We start from the raw sequence: 19,830 nt of genomic DNA on the forward strand, positions 1-19,830 counted from the left end.
TATCAATGAGAGGAAGTTTTTATTACAATTGCCTCACACAGTGAGATTCGACTCAAACGTCCAGGTTCAACACAAAAAAATAACTTTCTTCTTTTCAACTTCTAATTGACATGGGGTAGGCGTTCTCCATGTGATAACATAACATCGGACATTTCTACACTAGTACATATTAACCATCCTCAGTGTAAGTAAACATTACAGTTTTGAGTATACGTCATCTGGATTCACTTATAAGAGCATATTACGGGTGCAAAGTGGTTTCAATTTGGATGTTCGGCAGTAATTAAAAGAGGTTCAAGGCGACACTGAAGTGAAATAAAATACTGTAAGTTGTTTTCCTCCATGCCATTTCACAGATCAAAATAACTACACGGCTGGAAAACCAATGACATGGTATTCATTTAAGTATGAAATTAAGAATTCAGTCGCTGATGATGGAGCCCAGAGAGGGGTCAGCCCAGATATCTGATGACCAGGAACATGAAGACGCAGGTGAGCAGCATACCCCCGATCATGATGAACTTATCCTGAGTGGCTCGCCTCTCTATCAGTCTCATCACTGTGTTGGACAGCCCGAGCATGTTGGCTACATCCAGCATCTTCTTGTGTGTGCCCTGCACAAAGCCCAAAGGGAACCGATGACAACGCTTATTCACACTCATTTATGTGGCTCGGTGAGTCTGGCAACACCCTTGCTGATGCACCAGTCTGTCAAACGTGTCTCACAGTCAGACAATCAGGACGTGGGTCCCAATCAACAGACACACCCTGATAAGAGGAGGCCTGAAGCAAAGCCAGGAAGACCATCTCCTTAGAGAATACAGACTCGCCCTGTGAGCGAGCGTGCACACTAACGAGATTATGGGGAACAGTACAGTCTCTCCATACAGGGTCACGACTTCTGCACCGTATACAAACCTTAAGTGTGGACCGCTGATCTCGGAGACCATTGAGGATACTACTGCCGCTGCCCAAGAGGTCGTCCATGCCTCTGTGTGCATTGTGCAAGTTGGAGTTCAACTGTAGGGTCTCATCTATGGGGATGGAGGTATCTGCATCCTACAACGGATAACATTTCTCTTTTTTCTACATCATGTGAGGCAGGTTCAACTCCACATCTGCTCAGAGGCCATATATTGGACTTACGTTAGTTGTGAAGGTGCGGCTCATGAGTTCCTCCCTCTCTCTTTCCTGGGCTTCTTTCACGTAACGTCGATGCTGGAAATTTTGCAAGGCGGTCCGAAGATGTTGGACATCATACTTTAACTGGTCCACGCGTCTGAGGGGAGATAAAACCTTCATGGTTGCACTGCAAAGATGTGACCACGTACTGAACGCACCAATGCTCTTCATTTTTTTGTAAACACGTGGATTAATGTACTTTATTTTTGGGAAAGGTCCAATTATTCTCATTTGTTTATATTTCCTTTACATAAATGCTCATTTGGTTGGAATGAACCAGGTTTCTTTCCTTCCTCGACTTCACCGAGATCACAGACGTGTGGGATGGGGTGTGCTGTGTCCCCTAAGGCCTGTTTACCCAGCTCAGAAATTAATCTTTGCCCAATGCAGCAGGAATGCAGGTGATGACGGGGCTTCTGAGGAAATGTTTTCAAGAGCCGTGTTGCCACAGGGCAGAAGAGGACCGCCTGTCTCTTCTTCTACACCCTCTCTGTACCGCTGGGTCACCAGCACTTCGCTGTAGCCACTCACAATTTGGCGTTCTGACGGCGGTTTGGTGGTTCCTTGCTGGACAGGATCTCAAGGCGTTCTAAATGATTGAAGATCTGGTCGGTTCTAGCCTGCAGCTCGTTCTCCAACACTTTGAATTCGGGGGGGGGGGGGAAGAAAATGGTAGACAAAAACCATTTTTACTTGTATATAATCACAGCAAGGAAAATAATGAATCACATTTTCCTTGTGAATTCAGTTCAAAATAGTCCAGTAAAACATGATTTATAATAATTTCTCTGTCATTAAAATTTTATACTAGCTTTGACTGACATTTCTCCTGTAAATGGAATTACCATCTACCCAAGTGTAAAGGCTGTTATAATTTGGGGAGGGAGGGGGGTGTCTACTGCCTGCTGGCTCCCACCATTATCTCATGGGAGCTCTGGAGGCTTCTGTCAGGGAACCCACCCAGCTTCTTCCTGTCCTGGCACCAGCCTGGCTCCCAACTGATTTAACAAGCAGCAACCAGGGAGACACCCCGCTCCCTGCTATTATTATGTCAGCGCAGCCATAACAATAAGAAAACAGGAGCCATTCAGAAGCACAAACACAGCGCGAGTGTCATTAATATATGAGGACAACAATGACAATGATCCAGCTGCAGAAACACATGTTAGTGCAGGTGAGTACTCACAATGTACTGACTGACGGTCCGTCTTCTCTAAGTTACCCATGAGAGACTGCACCTCCTGGATTTGCCTGATGCACACCACATACACCATTAGCGGATTAAAAGGAGCGAATTTTCAGTGGATATCTCAAAGCGACGAACAACGATTTAACGGGTCATTCACTAAGACGCACAGGAAAAACAGCTGATGCTGGTGATTGGCTGAGGAAGTTGTTGAACGGGAGCTAAAAGTGGGTGGTTTAATCCAGGCACACAGAAACTCACTTGTTCGTCTGGTGGTATAGCGTCTCCATCTTCCGTGGTGCGCTAGTGATTCGTTGTTACTTTTTCCGCTGTAAGAAGACTTAATTAGCGACACTTAGAGTCTGACAGGTGGCTAAGCTAGCTAGCTAACGTATTGGAGGGTACACGTCATCAGCAGTGTTTGTGTACGGAAGTGCGAAAACGGAAGTTCAACAGCGTCACCCGAGAGCGGAAAAAAAGTCGACCGGTCACGTGGTCATTTTTTCCATCGCCGTAATGAAAAACGCTGCTTGTGTTACAGTGACGCAATCAGATTATTTCTCATACAAATGCATAGTGTGACAAAATATAATGCTTGAATACCTGAAAGGCTTTTCCCCCACATTTATGCTAAGTTAATGAATTTATGGAAGAATAATAATGAAAGAAAACTTTGGTGCAAGTTGTAAGGCAAAAGTACATTTTCACAATGGATTTATCAGGTAGAAGAAATTGGGATGCATCTGCTGTTTGGTGCTGGTTGCAACTCTTTCTAACTCGAACACCAAAAAAAAGCATTAGTACAGTACTTTACTTTTGGATTGTGTTGTGCAATGGAAACACCTTGTAAGTCTCACGAGAATCTGTGAACATTTAACAATAATTCCTTTGTAATTTAATGTTTAAAAAGTCATCCCAGCAGCTGCCAGTGCACATTAGAAAAGGCTTGTTTGAAACTTCTGTTCTGCTGCTGCCTAAACCAAGAGGAGGGTAAACTGAAATAAATTCAAGCCTCCTTTGACCTAATTAGTGAGCTTTTACACGGTCCCGTTTGCCAGTCATAGCTGCTTGTTTACTTCATTCAGCACATCATTTGGAATCAGCACAGTCGGTTCTTCATGGATTCCTGATGGACGTTCGGGTGATGGCTGTATCTTCAGGCTACACCATTCCCAACAGAAGTCCCTTTCACCCACCCTCGCATGTCAGACGCCTTGAGATCTGTTCATGCCACTTCTTGCTCTCGCTGCTCACCATTTTCAGTTGTCATAACACATCCCCAGGGCAGCGGTCCGACTCGCACAGCCCAAACCTGCAGCTCGGAAGAGAGAAGAAGTAGGGAAGCAGAAAAATAAGGCCTCCCTCAAACCATTTCTGAACAGTATTCGTGTCTCTTTCTCTCCCAAGGTCCTGGAGTTCTTTCAGTCTGTCTTTTATCTCTCACCCCCAAGGAAAGGCTGAGTTGCACTTACTGGTTTTCCTGCACACCTGAGCACCACAGCCAGTCGGATGCAAACTACGTAGAATTCTGTCCCCAGGTGCAGAGTGTGAGGTGCACATCTCCATATTCTGTGCACCTACGGTGGAATGTGTGGGTTCTATAAGCGGGGGCCCAGTGCCATTCATGTATCCATCTACACTTAAACACCATGTTAATATAAAAATGTTTATTTGCCTCTACTGGACCTGTCAGGTTTATTTAAAATGAATACACGATTTAGACGTTAAGAGCAATAAATTTCGAACAGGTCGAGAGCCTTAACAGCTTCACATAAACTACAACATTGTGCAGTTGTCTTTATTTTGGTTTAAAAAGTAAAAGCAGTTATAACCTGTGATGGGTCTAGGATGGGGTCCATGTTGATCTCCAGATGTTCATTTTTGCCTTCAGGTATTAATGGACGCCAAGAAGATTCAAACTTGCTAAAATCTGCTCACAACCCACAGAAAGGAAGTGGACCGGTGATTTTTTTTTTTTCTTTTTGTTGAGACAGAACCTTTAAATCTACTTATTGTACATAATGTAACTTTTGTTGAACGTGTGCCTCTGTGCGCGTGCACGTGCGTGCATTCGTGCGTGCGTACGTGCACGTTGCCTGAGCATATCTTCAAAGAATGTTATTTCCTGGTTCCTGGCTTTGGGGCTTCCAACTGGAACCAAAGAAAATATAGCATCGGATCAATCTGTCCCTTCAGAAAACACCAGCGGAATTATTGTTTGCCAGAGGAATGACGCACCCCTCACACACACGCACACACACACATGCACACACACGTACACACACGCATTGACAATGTTTTGTTCATCAAAAGAAAATTACATGTTACTCAATATGTTCTATGAAACATAGCTAATTATGTTTTCCGTGCTATGTGATGTATCATAATTCAGCAATGATTGCTCAAGACAGACACAATAAAGAAGCCAATTATGAGAAGTAATTCGCCTCGGGTCAACAGTTTTTGGATACCAGTCATTTTTTTGGAGGCACGCTGATCTTCTTTCTACCCCTGGGGTGGATGATCCACTCGTCTTTGAAGCCGTGATGAGATGCTGAATGAAAGCAAATGAGGGCCTGTCAGACATGACAGGAGAGACTCATAAGCTCCCAGCGTCTCAGTGGACTCTGATTTAAAAGGTCAGGGGTGAGCGTCCTGTCACCCCGACCCTCAACAGCAGCAGAGGACGTGCTGAGCAGCCACTCGCATCAGTGAGGAGCCTTCATGTCCACCAGCGACCACAAAGATGGAACACTTTTGCAAAGAGATGCAAAATGGATGAAAAGACACAAAGTGTCTGAATTGTCCAGTAATTCTGCCCACTGCTGCAAGTACTGGATTTTATTTCCGCATTTCTTTGCGTCGATTTATCAATTCCCAATGCGGTAGACTGATTTGTCTTCATGCAACTACTGAATTTTTAAATGACACTTGGTAATTAACGACGCCCACAGCTTAAACTCTCCCCTGAGGATTGTTTTTACCTTATTTGCTCCGTCTCGCTGGCTGCCTCTTCGCGCTGCCTGATGGCGATCAGCCTCGCCATTCCTCCCCTCTTGTTTTTCTTCCCTGCTTTATTTTGTCTGACCCTAAAGAGCAGCGAGTGATCATACAGCTGTCAGCCACTCAGGCACACAGCCCCGCAGCCATACCACCTGGGACACGCACACCTCTCAAGATGAGAGGTGCTGTCCACCCCTGTGTTGGGATGATTGCTCATCCAGGATGGGAGCAGAACATCAAATGTCAATATGGCATGGAGCATTAAGCTGGGCTTCCCCTGCCTGACAGCACCTGTGAATGGGGTCGACTGTGCATTATGTCGTGTCTATCTGGATAATTCCCGAGTGACATTTAATAAGGGAAGGAAGACAAACTAGCAAAGGTTCTGACGATAGGTATTCCAATAAATTCCAATCTTATTTCTCGGAGATGTTGTTGTCTGGGAGCACACACAACTCTGCTGTTTATCAGTGTTTTCCCCTGTTGGACATTTTTGATCTGGGAAAGTTTTGCTTTGGTAATAATGGAGGTCAGTGTGTGTATCTGTGTGCGCAGCTGAGTTAAAGGCACAGCAGTACCAAATATTGCAATATTGAGGATAGGGAGTAGTTCATTTAGGTGCAGAGGGGTCTTATCGCGTCCTATCATCGTGGCTGCAATGTAAACCGTGCAGTTAGCCCTGCAGGTGTTTCTGCAGAGCAGCATGGGAAAAGCCTCCTCCGTGATTTCCCGGTGAGGAGGTTCACAGGCGGCAAGCAAACAAGGGGAGTACATTTGAGAGACATTTGAAGGGCATCGCGTTGTCAAAAATAAAAGAAGCCGCGCTAGCAGAGTTCTCCTGTAGGCTCATGTTTGGCCCTATTTAAAGCGTCTACTGGTGTGCTGAATCAAACACAACAGTTGATTAATAGTCAAGCGTCACGAATTTGGGCATAAAAAGTTGCATCTGAGGTTGATGGTGACTCTCGCTGGTCACACACACAACCAGACACACACACAAACGCACGAAGGTGCTTATATTTTGCTTTTGAGGCCACCAGAAAACAAGAGTGGCAACGATAAATCAGAGGAGTCCAAACTGCTGATGAACTTCCTGTCTGTTGGCTGACTGGGAGGGGGCGGCTCATCGTAAACCCGTGTTTGCTTAAATGAAAATGAAAGAAAGACATTTTTATCAATGATTTCAGCTTGGCTTGCTGCTCAATTGACCATCGCACATGTACACACTGTTTCAACATCCATATGTCCTGTCACCCATTGTGAGGAACTTTTACCGCCATCCCAGTCCACCCAGCCTCAGAGTCAGCCCCCCCATAGAGGTATGCACTCAGCCTTGTCGTAGCTCCAGGCTGTGCATGTTCTTGTTGTGGGTTGAGCAATTGCATTAGTCATTTCACATTCCGAATTCCTACCCTGTGCTGTATTCAAGACTCTTTCTCCCTCTTCGTCTGCACCGCTCTCCTCATCCTCTTCATCATTTAATTTTCTTTCAGTGCCATGTCAAGGTGCGGGGAGAAGGCCCAACACTGATGCTATCTCTTCAGAGGCGGAAATCTTGTAGGGTTTAGATGTTTGACCTGGGGCTCAGAGGTTCCGATTACAGGACAGGATTGTGCTTTATGTCCTTGAGCAAAGTATCTACCAAGCCCTCCACGCTTCAGTTAACAGCTACTGTTCTTACAAAAATAAGTGATGTATAAACCTGAAAGCCATGAACGTCACTTTGGAAAATCTCTTTTTGCTAAGCAACACAAATATAATACATATCTCAGCAAAAGCCCCGGCGAGAAGGTGCCAATTCATCTTCATCTATCAGAACGGCGTAGCATAGTAACCTTTACCTGAACCGGGCCCATTCAGACACAGGAGATTGTGTTACCGCCAGCTTCACCCTACATTTTCCATGACATTCAGTGTCTCGGGGTGACAGAGAGCAGCTCTAGCCGCTCTGACAGGTTGTAGACTGCAGCCCCACACCTGCACAACAGCCCGAATCCAAACACACACACTCACACATCACTGGAGGTGACCACAGGTGTGCACATGCCAAGCGTGCACGCATATGCAAAAAAGGTTGTGCCCTCACCTGTCGGCTGCCAGGACTGTTTTAACCGCACACACGGGAGCCTGCACACTGCACCCCTGCTCCGTCCAACCCCCCACCCCGCTCAAAGCAGCCACCCTCGGGGCTTGTGCGTGCGAATCCGGCTCTAGACTCGGTAGCCCCCATCGCCGCGCCCCCTCTGCTCAGGGTAGTGAGGGAAATGAAGGCTTTAGGAGTTCATTATAAAACAACAACAGCAGCAGCAGGGGATAGGCCTCCTGCGGCCACAAGCTTTGCCTTCCCATCCTTCCATCTTCAACTTTTTTCTTTTCTTCATGTCCCTTAATACTGTAACTCCTTCAATATTCTCAAGCCCAGTCCCGCAGACTCACGCCGTCACACTCATCCTCATCATCCCAGAGCGGACGAAAACATACTGAAAACCACCGTATCCAAGTTAAACGAAGTTAAATATTGATCCGCGATATTATAATATCCGTTAATGTAGTAAGTCAATGGAGAGAGACAGGACACAAGTGGACTTATTTGACCTCCGGGATCAGACAGACAGCTGACCAATTTACATTTATCGCTCAGCAGCTAAACTTGAGTATCCATGAGAAGTAAAGGACACTGATTTAAGATGGTTGTTCATTTCTGGCACATAACGAAAACAGAAAAAAAAATCTGAAAACGAAAAAACTGCAACTCTAAGGAAAGTATTTAGAGAGAAAATGGTCACATTTCATGGATATTAAAGGAAATGTTTTATTCCGTTATCCCTATTCATCCCTTTTCTCTAATTACAATTGTCTTATCATCTCAGTACTTTACAAAATTCTCCTAAATAAAGCAACCCCCTCTACTCTGAATTAATTATAGGAACTTTATAGGTAATAAAAACTGCAATTGTTGTAATTGTCTTACAATCTGCTGCAGTAATTTAGGCCCTTTGGTTGGTGATTTAATAAGGAATAATAATCAGCAATCATCGTAATTAGAGAGCAACATCAAAAGCACCAGAGCCCACGATGTAAATAGCTCCTACAAAAGCCTTCTGTGGGAGGACGGTTCCCTGAAAACCAGGGGAAAGACCGGACGCACAGATAATAGCACGTTAGGGAGTCTCATCGTCATTCCAAAGCAGTCAAATGTAACTTTCTTATCATCAAATTGGGGTCAAATGCTGTGAGAGGGCCTTGTATGAGTTGTCGTGGTCGATGTACCAGCTGCCGCTAAATACGACCTCCTTGCATCAGACCCAGGCCTTTTCTTGGCCCGTCCTCAATAGCAAGGGAGTGTCAAGCTGAAGTGACCTGATAGATGTAGAGAACCGAATATCAAGCAGGTGTATTTCACTATTGCTGCTGTGTGTGCGTGCATGTGTCTGTGTATGTGTGTGTGTGTGTGTATATGTGTGAGATGGAGGGTGGTTAAAAAGACCAAACACATGCTTCTTACAAATGTCTATTTATTAACCTTCTTATAAATAAGAATATAATGCAACAAGATAAAAAAAAATTCCAAATACATTATATATATATATATCCAAATTCAGACCTGTGCATGGAAATATGATGTATTTGAATGGATCCAAATCTTGAAACTATTTGCCAATGAATGAGATGAGGTAGTAAATTTTCTATAGTTGTATGCCCAAAGCTCTGATTTGAGTTTTTATACATCACTCAAACATAAACCGGATCATAAAATGACGTTTTCAGGTCCGAGGTGCACTTTTGACCGACACACATGGACGGTAAGAGTTATCTTGGATGTAAGGATAAGAAAGTAAACAAAGCGATTTTCTTTGATTAGCAATTTTAAAGGGGAAAAGAGCACAATTAGCCCACTTCAAAGGCATTTACAACCCCCCCCCCCCAAAAAAAAGTGGCTGAATTAGGCCTAACCTAATGATTCAGTCAGGCTATTTTAAACATGAAAGTATGGTGTAATGTGAAATTGAGGGGAAACAAAGGAGGACCGGTGTGTCCTAAATCGTTTCTCAGTCTTTGTTTCCCTTGCTATTACCCGGCTATTTTCCTTTGTTCTGCTGAGCGTGCATTAGGATCCATGTCCAGATTTCCATAGACATTTCCATAAGAGCAACTGAAACCCAGCTTGCTTCTTCACACAATAACCCTGTTAATGGATGCCAGTGGGCTCAACCACCCCCCCAAAAGAGTCCAGTGATTCTGTTTTAATATATATTCGGAACAGCCTCTTGAACTTGCGTGAGTATTTACAGACTCGTATCACATGTAGCGAGAGCAACATAAGTGCTTTTTAATCAGGAAGGAACAATGACAGCAGACAGAAAAGACAGACAGGCGGCCTGGTTCCTTTTTTGAGGCCGTATTAGCCTCAGTGGCGACGCTCATTTACAAATACAAACAATAAATAGTCGAGTGGGAAGATTTAACGCAATTATGATACAGCAATGCCAGTGCCAGAGCTCCCCGGCGGAGAGGTGTTTGACTTTGTACTGCTGCTGGGATCCAGTCCAGTCCAGTACCTGTTACAGGAGCATGTTTCCCTTTGTCCCAGAAAAGTGGTGTTTCAGTGCATTTGAGGGGAGAAAGGCACGACAGGTATAAACCCATGGCGATGGCAGATAAACAGCAGTAATATACCATTACCCGTGCACATCCCTCTTCTGTAAAGACACGCTCGGGGTGGGCGATCCTGCGGCGTCTGTCAGAGGTCCAGCGCGTCGTTCCTGTGTTGGGTTTCTCCTATTGGGTCCGTTGTTACGGCTTTTTGCAGGTGTACACCTCCTCCTCTCTCACACACGTCTGACACTCCACGTGGCAGCACCAGCGCACTTGGCAGTGGCAGGACAGGCTGGTGAGGTGCACGGCTGTGTTATAACCCCGTCCGCAGCACAGGCTCTGACAGCTGGTGTCTTTGGCGCAGGAGCGGCCGCCTGTACCCGGGGAGTAGCGCGAGGCCCTGCAGAAGCTGGGGGACTCTTCCAGGTAAACCAGGTCAGTAGTTCGCAGGTTCTGGCTGTGGCGACGGGGGCCCGCCAGCTCCGTCTCTCCGGTGGCTGCGTTGGTGACGCTCAGCACGCGCACGGCGTTGTCGTAGCGATACTTCAGCAGGCGCCCGGTGTCGTGGAAAGGAGCCAGCTGCTTCCAACAAGTCCGTACAGCGCAGGAGCCAGAGACGCCGTGACACTTGCAGGTTGTTTTCAGGCCGCTCTTCACCGCCTGAAATTGAAGGGGGAAGAGGAAGAAATGTCAGTTCCTTCAGTTTGATTCATTACTTGGTTTATCTGGAAGATCTATGTGGACACATGAGCTAGTTTCCTGAAGGGTGGGGGGTGGGGTGGCGTTGCCTTTAGTCCACGGGCCAAAATTTTTTGACATAATAAATTGAGGGAGGGTGTTGGCAAGCCATATTTCTTTTACTTTGCATTTTTCACTTGGACAGGTCTTGTTGCGCCCCCCCCCCGGACCCCAACCCCCCAGTCTGCTCATCTCCCGTCGATCTTGGCTAAAGCCTGAGGCACAGGTGACAATCAGTGCAGACGCTGGAATCTCTCCACCCTGTTCTTTGCACATGCCTGCTCATGGAAAACAGTGATAAGAATTTTTGCTGTGCGCAAAGTGCCAAAATACATAGAGTGGCGCTGTGTGATTTGGGTTAATAGTTCACTGAGCTTGATGGTCAGTGATGAGATGTGCAATCACTCAGCCTGATGGGCTGCTGTCTTGGCAGAGGCCAGAGACAGGTCAACGGGCAGAGCCAGAGGCGACCTGCAGGGAGAAAACTTCTGCTCAGTTCCTCCCTTTGCAGGTATGAACCCCTCGGGGGGGCTTCAAAGGACCATTACAGCGCGACGGCGGGGGCCTGACCACTTCAGCTTTTTGTTCGAGTGTCTCTGGGTCTGTTTTTTGCTCGCATCGGTGTAAAGTGAGGAAAACATTTCACTCAACCAAGATAAGGCAGTTCCTTCCTGTTGCGTGTGTTTGTCTTCTGCCTCCACCATCTCTGGCTCTAGGTGTGCGCTACGGCGGCGGGACCTCGGGGGCCCGCGTTTGCAGAGCTCCACAGTGACGGTTATTAACATTAGGTGAATTTATGGAGAGCACAATGATCCAGTGAGTGGGAAAAAATGCATGCTCGTATATTAAAACGAGGCCAGAGTTATAATCTTGCTGTGCCATGTGAGGCCTTTAATTTTCAGCAAGCTTTATCATGCCTGGGAACACCTGGCTCCAGCGATCCTGCAGCCGTCCCGTCTAGGTGTTGGGCTGCCTCACCCTCTGCCTCCTCGCACCGAGGCCGGTGACAGCAGCCTGGGAATCAAAGGGGGCGTTTGTCTGGCTCTCCAAATGTTTGGTATTACAAAGCTGCATCCTGCCATGCTGCAGAAGATACCACTGCAATGATTTACAGTTTACGTAAGGAGGACATTTTACCGTGAGAGACAAAGGTCTGGACAGACCGCTGGACATTTACGGCGCGTTTCTTTTGAATCGCACTCACCCGAATCCCAACGTTGATGTTTTGGGCATCGACCTGAGCCCTCAGGTCTTTGCTGACCTTCTTCTGGCCGAGGAACTTTTTGAGGAACTTGGTGCTGTATTTCAGGTTGTCACCGCAGACCCCCCACTGCCACGCTTCCCGGTGTTGGATGCCGGGGGATTCGTCGCACGTGCACCTCTCCATTCGGCCTGAGCTGCACGCTTTAGCAAGTGCATGTGTCAGTGCAGCGGAGGACACGGCCAGCAGAAAGGCGGTCTCCTTGAAGGCTGACATAAAGGGACAAAATGCAGAATTGTAAATAAAAATGCGGTTTGGATTTTATGTAGCAAACCTAAGAAATGAGGGGTGAGGGTACGAATGTGAGCCACTGGAGTGGCTGAAGCAAATTGGCCATTGAGACGACGCATTTCCTGCCGCTCTCTAACTCTTGAAGCTAGAATGTTTACAGGGATCTCGCCGTGTTGTCGAGCTTGACTTAAACCTCGCCGTCAAAAGCTTTCTTGTGTCATAGTTCCTCCTTTGAGCTTTTTTCTTTTCCTGGTGCTGCACTGTTATTTGCTTCAGCCTGAGCCATCACTCGAGTATTTTGATCCAATTAATTATTATTTTGACTAGGAAGGATTTTCCCAGATGAAAGTGGGTAATCGTGCCACCCTTTTCCTCTGGGAATGGGCGCTTTCCCGAGATAAAAATAACCACAGGGCTTTAGCACTCTCAGCCTCACCACATTTCTTGGTTTTCTACTCCCTCATTACCTCCCTGCTGACCTGTTCACGTCTCCAAACACACTAATATCCGTCCGCATAAATCACAGCTGAGCACTTGAGCTATATACAATATGTTGAACATAATGTGCATCCTGACGGATGGCCAGGATGTTTAAGTTGACAAGTTTTTCTTTTTATTGTATAGCGTATATGCATGTGTGTGGGGGGGTATGTGGGCGTGTGCATGTGTGTTGACATGCATTATAAGAATTTACAGTTGAGAAAAACAAAGTAAATGACAGAAGTGTCTGTTGGTGTTTGCAGTTGCAAAAGCAACAGAGCAGCGACTGACTGGACTTTTTCCAGCTGCTTCATGGATAAATACTAGTTGGAGATGAGGCTAATTTCTATGTTGTATAATCAGTGACGCAGGAAGAAAATTCTCCATGAATGCAGAGTCTCTTAAATTAGTGATCAGGGAGTCCACAGGCAATACAAAACTATCTTTGAAAGTTTTATTCAAAAACTTTTTTGTTTTTAAAAACCCAAACTTTCCTGTATTTTAAGCTCTTAAAGGCAAATGAGGTCAGATCCCTGTGTTAATTTAAGTTTTTGTACATTTGGAGTTGGTGTTAAAACAGTAATAATCCAACTAAATCATTTTGGAATATTACGCCTGTGTTAAATTTTGAAAGTGAACTGAGGTTGGTCCTAATTGCTCCTACTTGTTTCTATTCCACTCACTTTATTTCCTGTCGGTCAGTGCGTGATAACGTTATCAGACGCAGATTCCCTCTAGGAGTTGTGTTATATATAGTTTATTACACTATTATTATTATTATTTTTAAATCCGTAAGTGACCGAGCGGACAGCCAGGCACCTGCACGCTTAATAAAGCACAGATTGGGACATTAACTGACCTCTTTTCAGAAGGCTCCCCCGGCCGTCCAAACTGCAGTTCCAGCGTTCGTTCCTAAACTGGTACCGACACTCCAAAAGGCTGAGGCGCACCGACTCCCGGAGGGCTTCGGCCAAACCGGGTTCTCTGCGACAGAGTCTCTTCTGGCGCCGCGTCAGGCTCATCTGCTCGCACTGCTTTAGGTGCGCCTTCCCGGTCGGAGGTTCATTGGAAAACGGACCTGGCAGCAACACCAAGGGTTCTCGACCTGTCAGCCTGAGAGCGGGAAAGAAAGCGCAGATTAAAAGCACAGCTTTTTCATTCAGTTCTTTTTTTACTTTTCATTTACTGTAACCGCATAATTTCCTCGCCCGATTAAAATATTTGTCTTCCTTCCAACAGTCGAGTCAAACTCGTAAAGATAAGAGAAATAACTCAAATTAATCTAGTTGAAATGCTTCGTCAGTCACCACAGGTTAAGATTGTGGCTGTTTGCAAGAAGTTTGCCTGCAGCTTTGCAAAAGTGTGGAAAAAAGATTTTGAATAACGCTGGCGATGAAAAGCTGTTGTTTCTGCACAGTTACGCGTGCTCAGTTTTCCCTCACATTTCTAAAATGTTACTATATAAATATATATATATAAAAACACTCATGAAAATAACAAAATCAATTAACTCATTCACGGAGCTGATCCAATAATAATAATAAAAAATCTGACCCAAAATAAGCAGCTGAGTGCGCAAGAAGGATGCAGAGCGCAACGAGACGCAATAGGCAGGCGGTCCGTGGGAGCCTGGAGCGCATGGTGCCGGGTTGTCTCTGCTCTTCATCTCGCTAATTCTTCAATGGAGAAAGTCTGTGCAGTCTGGTCGGCACACCACCATAGGGGAGGGACGGGGCACATGCGCACACAATTTCAATTCAGTGCGCCGGACTTCGTCTGGTGGCTGTGCTCTTCGCTGGAAGGGTGGAGGTACAGTTGGACTACTGCACCCTCGTTAATATAGTTCCTGAAGATTATTTTGGCTACGTGTATATCTGGTGTATATCTGTTTTAAACACCAGATATACACCTGGACACCAAAGTCAGCGAGGGAGGGAAAAATAAACCCTCAAACGTTTTCCAATTGTATAATTTTCAAACATTCACTGTCAGGGCTCTTTCTCAACAAGTTAGACAATTGGCAAAGAGAGAACTTGATCAACTGTCGATATCTGTCTGAATTCAAAAGCGCTTAATCGCGCAAATGACTTTTTCCATCCATAAACAGCACAGCTTCATCTGTTGGTCTTCAAGAGAAAGCGCAGTCATGCATGGAGCCCCATCTACTGGAGTCACGATATAATTAAATAACAAATGTCCGCGATGGGTTTGCCTATATTGTTATATTTAGGACTATAGTTTGCAGTCACTGCCCAACATCTTTATCTTTTCATAATTTCTATCATTTGGCATATGGGCACATGTGGGCAGAATTTGAACCTGTTTTTAAACAAAACAAAACAAAAAAAACCCACGATCTTCAGATTTGACCCTAAGCACATTCTGCTGTTTGCTGTGTTGTGTATTCACGCAATAGATTTCATTGAAAACATTTCGACTTAATTTAAAATAACCACGTTTCGTAGATCGTTATAATGATATTACCACTCCAGTCCACAGTGTGGCGCACTTAATTTGTGCACCAGCGTCGTCACACACGAAGAAGAACGGGGAGGATGTGATGACGAAGAAAACGACAAAGCCTCCGCCGGAAGACGCCATTTTGTTGTCCAGTGGCTCGAGCGACGGGAGGAACGAGAGGTACAAATGTAGTTTAAAAATATTTTACAGTCGGGTGTTGGTTTGCGGCTTTAAACACACGTACAGCAAGGCGACGGACGCGTTAAAAATCAATCAAAGTTGAAGGGCGTTTCAAGTTGTTCAAACGTAAAGCAGGGCACTTGTGACAGTTCATCAGCGGTCTCCTAAGCTGTTAAACTTAAGCGTTTTTTTTTTTTGCTAAATCGCTAAGTTTTAAAATTGTTTGCATGTTAGTATAGAATTCTGAAATAATCGACACATTGTCGTGTTATTTTGTTAATGTTGACTTCATCGCGTTGTCTAGATTTAACAAGAGATTTAACGTTAGCCATAGCACCAATCTTCCATTCCTCTTTACGGGAGTCGTGTTCATTGAATAATTACCGGTAGTAATAGTGTGAAGTTTACTTTTTGGACATGATCAATTGAGCCTGCTTGCAAATTAAGTTCAAGTTCTTGGCCTGTATGTGGACCTAAACTTGAATGTCAGACGTAATGTGTCGAGATAGCGTTGAGTTCATCCTATATTTGATCTAATAAGTGTATAACAACTTTGAACAATTTCACAAGCTGCTTTTCTTGAGGCTACGTTTACCAGTGCTCTTAAAGCTGGATTGTAATAAGTCACTACTTATTTTTTTTTGTGATTCTTAACATACCAAGAGACTGACTCACTGCCAACACCCACCGTGACCCTGAACGCACCACGCTCGCAACAGCAGTTCTCTATGAGAAGTGCTCCAGTGACAAAAGATGTTGTGTATGTTCCTACAGGTGAGACAAGATGGGGAATTTTGCTTCCTTGTTTAAAGGCTTGTTTGGCAAGAAGGAAATGAGGATTCTGATGGTTGGGCTTGATGCTGCTGGAAAGACGACCATCCTGTACAAACTCAAACTTGGAGAGATTGTTACCACGATCCCCACTATTGGTGAGTTGTGCCTCCCAGCTTTCCAGCCCTTTACAATATGATGTTAATGCATACTAATCTAGAAATGCTCCGAAGGCCGGGCTTTGTTCCAACTCCGATCATTTTGCTTGCACGCCACTGACAGGTTTCAACGTGGAGACGGTAGAATACAAGAACATCAGTTTTACAGTGTGGGACGTTGGTGGTCAGGACAAGATCAGGCCTCTGTGGAGGCATTACTTCCAAAACACGCAAGGTTAGTTTCCCTCATGTTAGCAGATCTCTTTATGTTTGGGCCAGAAATATGTGGTCACACCATTGCCATGCTGGCCTTAGCGGTATGTTCTTTGTTAATAAAATCGATACTGGGTGTTATTTATAGATATAATGTGCTGCAGAAATGATAAATGATGTATATTTGGAGATGACCTGCATATGTGAATGCAAGGAGCGAGACTCACGCGGGCATTTACCCACTTTCCTTCACACTGTTTCCACCTTCAGGCCTCATTTTCGTGGTGGACAGCAACGACCGTGAGAGGGTTGGCGAGGCCAAGGAAGAGCTGATGCGAATGCTGTCTGAGGATGAGCTGAAGGAGGCCGTGCTGCTCGTGTTTGCCAACAAACAGGTGGGCCTCCTCGAACGTCCCTCAGCGTGGGGCGATTGAGTAGCGGTCAATGAAGTCTTTTGTCAAAACCGTTGAGTTAAATTTAGCGCTCGTCCTGTGGAAGGTCGTAGCTTGGTCGCAGGTCATTTTGGTTGCTAATTGTTTGTTTGTGGGCCTTCAGGACCTGCCCAATGCCATGAATGCTGCTGAGATCACAGACAAGCTCGGCCTGCACAGCCTGCGACATCGTAACTGGTACATCCAGGCCACGTGCGCCACGAGCGGAGACGGTCTCTACGAGGGTCTCGATTGGCTGTCGAACCAGCTGAAGAATATAAAATGATCACGCCTGTCTCCCCGGTCCGTGGCGTGATGGAGACTGCACTGGTCTGACTGTCACACCGTCTTTCTTCTCTTTCGACTGAAGCGTTGGACCTCTGGTCAGCGACCCCCCACCCCCCCATTCCCCCCTCCCTTGAGAATCTTTGTACTGTATGGCTGTGTTTGAGTATTTTTGGACGTGTGAATGAGTGTCTGAGTGGAGTGGGAGTGGCCCTGCTGTGCCTTGAACACAGTTAACTCCCAAATACTTCATCTCTCCAGTGTCAGCACATCCAGAGGCTTCGGCCTCCAACATTCCTGTCAGACGAATTAGTAACAAGAATTCCTCTTTTAAATCTGTGTCTTTAAGACATTTGTGATGAGCACATATTGACAATGAGAATATTGTACTTGTCACATGTCACAGTAATTTATATTATCTGACATTCCAGTAAAAAAAGAAAATTGTTCTGAAAACTGATTTTGGAAGCTTTAAATTTTAACCTTCGCCCAGCCGGATCCTCTACTAATTCATTTCGTTTGAATCGTGAATCATCCACCTAAGGGATTATTTTATTAGAGATGTGTTCCTGGTAAAGTTCCCAGTTGGTCCTGACAGTGATTTACCTCCAAACTGAGTCTGGAAAAGGCAATAAATGGTTCATGTTTACATTATGAAGGTGTGCTGAGTGGCAGCTGTGGGATGGCTTTCAGTCTCCTCTGGTCCAGTCCACTGGAACCGCGTCGCCTTGGATCCCGCTCCGGCCTTTCATTTCCAGTCTAATGTCTTAAACGCCATTCTTCGGGTCAGGTTGCTGTTACAGTGGAAGCGTGCATGACCTGGTTTACTTAGCAGGAGCAGCGTGCCAGGTGTGCACCCTGTGAGTAAATACGCCCTGTGGACCCACTGGGAGGAGAAAGGGCTCGTTGTTTCTCCTGTTCGGGATGGTGGCGGCGTGAGCGTTCTCCTCCTGCGCTTTCACAGGGGGACACTTGAACAAATTGTCTCTGCTCTGATGGACGGAGTTGTCCTACTCTACCCAGGACTCCATCTTTGTTTCATTCTGGTGCGTCGTCTATCGGCAGAGAACCTGCACAGACACGCTCGCAACAGGCTAGTTCGGACGCATCCGTGTTTCCCGGTGGCTCCCGAACCCATCGGGAGCGTTGCTCCACCTGCCCCGACCAATACTCTACGATCAGTGTCAAATTAACCTCAAGGAAAATCATTTTCCAACCTTTGTGTTTCTCCAAATCGACACGTTGATTTCCTGTAGCCTTTGTGATGGTCTGAGTTTTCCTTTCGTACGTTACGGCGTTTTGCTTTCCTTAACATTTTCCTAGAATAGGGCAGAATAATCGGCGGTGCAGTCCTGACTGTATAAATAAATGATATTCTCTCTACGGCTATACAGTTTTTTCAGATGTGAAGCTTTAATTTTCATGATTGTTTCTGTACAAACAAGGTATGTGTATATGCTTTTCTTAATTATGCTTTGTTTTTGACTCAACGTGTAACATCCGATAAATGCACTATAATAAAGAGATCTCTATTGTATAACTTGAACTGGCTTATATTTTAACAACTACTTCCACTGGGAACACTGGAAGTACATGATCCAAAAAACAGCAGATCACTGCTAAGTCAATACAGTTGTTGATCTTAAATCCAGAGAAATGGGATGAAGGAATATTTAAAATAATCTGACAATTTTATGCTGAAAATGAGATCAGCAACAAAGATGAACATACTAATAGAAATGGGATTATACCTTAATAGGCTTAATTTATTTATTCAGTGGTTACCCAAACAATTCGTTAAATATAAACCAGAAAAAACACGGGATGATGGCAATAATAATAAATCATGACTTATGTTTTCAAAAATGCCACGTCTGCTATGACGCCGACCCTCCACTAGATGGGAGTAAATGCGCATGATTGAAAAGAACAGGGCCGCTACTACAGGCGGCCACACTCGGACGACACCATCACGCACGCACGTTCGGTCAAAATTTTAAAAAACAATCAAAAAAGTTTGACAGAGCAAACTTGCCTCCACATAATTTAAACAGCTGTTTATATGTTGCGCCTCAGTAGAATGAATCGTCATCATCTTGGACTCTCCTCCTCCTCGCACCGGTGTTTTAGGGCACAAAGGGATGCTGACCGGCTGGATGAAGCCCGGGGCTCTTGGGGATGCGGTCGAGATCAAGGTTTTCCTCTTTCCTGACCCCTGAATGGCCTGCGGACCTCTGCACCTTCTCCTCCTCCTCTCCCCCTCTAAATTCCAGGTGTCCAATTCTCTATGGAGTTGTTACCTTGGAAACAGCACCTCATGTATTTATAAAGAGACATTGGGTCGACATGGAGATGGGGAGCACCAACGAGACGCGTGCTGTAATCGTGGGCACGTGCACGAATGTTGCATAGGTTAAAGGGTCTCACCCTCATCACTTTCACATTCATAAATCTTGAATGATCCCCTTTCCTTTATTTCAATCGTCCAGTTGTGCGTGTGAGATTGAGCTCAGGGGATCATCGTGAATTCGAGATGAACGGATCTGATGCCGCGCGTTCACGTTCCTATACACGCAGCATCCGTGTGGAAGCGGTCACTCGCCTGGTGTGGTGTGCACAAGTCACAGAAGGTGCTCAGCAGTGTGCCGGTGACCA

At 45.5% G+C, this 19,830-nt stretch overlaps 3 protein-coding genes across 3 annotated transcripts; 1 reads left to right on the forward strand and 2 right to left on the reverse strand.

Annotated features, from left to right (window-relative positions):
• Positions 1 to 2: 2 nt before the first annotated feature.
• On the reverse strand, positions 3 to 2,818 carry gosr2 (golgi SNAP receptor complex member 2). The gene is made up of 6 exons (XM_003964783.3): positions 2,630 to 2,818; positions 2,369 to 2,433; positions 1,714 to 1,822; positions 1,147 to 1,279; positions 919 to 1,059; positions 3 to 614 (listed from the first exon to the last, which is right to left on the reverse strand). Exons 1-6 carry the CDS (start codon positions 2,656 to 2,658, stop codon positions 453 to 455), a joined length of 639 nt encoding a protein of 212 aa, XP_003964832.1. The 5' UTR covers positions 2,659 to 2,818; the 3' UTR covers positions 3 to 452.
• Positions 2,819 to 8,872: 6,054 nt separating this feature from the next.
• wnt9b (wingless-type MMTV integration site family, member 9B) lies at positions 8,873 to 14,447 on the reverse strand. Its single transcript, XM_003964868.3, has 4 exons — positions 14,232 to 14,447; positions 13,537 to 13,790; positions 11,910 to 12,175; positions 8,873 to 10,627 (listed from the first exon to the last, which is right to left on the reverse strand). The coding sequence occupies exons 1-4, from the start codon at positions 14,315 to 14,317 to the stop codon at positions 10,166 to 10,168; spliced, it is 1,068 nt and encodes a 355-aa protein (XP_003964917.1). The 5' UTR covers positions 14,318 to 14,447; the 3' UTR covers positions 8,873 to 10,165.
• Positions 14,448 to 15,169: 722 nt separating this feature from the next.
• Positions 15,170 to 18,717, forward strand: arf2a (ARF GTPase 2a). Its single transcript, XM_003964784.3, has 5 exons — positions 15,170 to 15,317; positions 16,092 to 16,246; positions 16,371 to 16,481; positions 16,730 to 16,854; positions 17,015 to 18,717. Exons 2-5 carry the CDS (start codon positions 16,102 to 16,104, stop codon positions 17,174 to 17,176), a joined length of 543 nt encoding a protein of 180 aa, XP_003964833.1. The 5' UTR covers positions 15,170 to 15,317; positions 16,092 to 16,101; the 3' UTR covers positions 17,177 to 18,717.
• Positions 18,718 to 19,830: the final 1,113 nt, after the last annotated feature.

This window comes from Takifugu rubripes, chromosome 5 (assembly GCF_901000725.2).
Source record: "Takifugu rubripes chromosome 5, fTakRub1.2, whole genome shotgun sequence".
Lineage (NCBI taxonomy): Eukaryota > Metazoa > Chordata > Actinopteri > Tetraodontiformes > Tetraodontidae > Takifugu > Takifugu rubripes.

What these genes read in the sequence shown, in the direction of transcription:
- gosr2 (XM_003964783.3), bottom strand. Translation starts at nt 2,658, where the DNA reads ATGGAGACGCTATACCACCAGACGAACAA. An exon ending in CTATACCACCAGACGAACAA is followed by an intron (nt 2,434 to 2,629) that starts GTGAGTTTCTGT and finishes GGTGTGCATCAG; the next exon opens with GCAAATCCAGGAGGTGCAGT. An exon ending in GGACCGTCAGTCAGTACATT is followed by an intron (nt 1,823 to 2,368) that starts GTGAGTACTCAC and finishes CCGAATTCAAAG; the next exon opens with TGTTGGAGAACGAGCTGCAG.
- wnt9b (XM_003964868.3), bottom strand. Translation starts at nt 14,317, where the DNA reads ATGCGCTCCAGGCTCCCACGGACCGCCTGCCTATTGCGTCTCGTTGCG. An exon ending in GGGGAGCCTTCTGAAAAGAG is followed by an intron (nt 12,176 to 13,536) that starts GTCAGTTAATGT and finishes CCTTTATGTCAG; the next exon opens with CCTTCAAGGAGACCGCCTTT. An exon ending in ACATCAACGTTGGGATTCGG is followed by an intron (nt 10,628 to 11,909) that starts GTGAGTGCGATT and finishes CTTCAATTTCAG; the next exon opens with GCGGTGAAGAGCGGCCTGAA.
- arf2a (XM_003964784.3), top strand. Translation starts at nt 16,102, where the DNA reads ATGGGGAATTTTGCTTCCTTGTTTAAAGGCTTGTTTGGCAAGAAGGAA. An exon ending in TACCACGATCCCCACTATTG is followed by an intron (nt 16,247 to 16,370) that starts GTGAGTTGTGCC and finishes CGCCACTGACAG; the next exon opens with GTTTCAACGTGGAGACGGTA. An exon ending in TTACTTCCAAAACACGCAAG is followed by an intron (nt 16,482 to 16,729) that starts GTTAGTTTCCCT and finishes TTCCACCTTCAG; the next exon opens with GCCTCATTTTCGTGGTGGAC.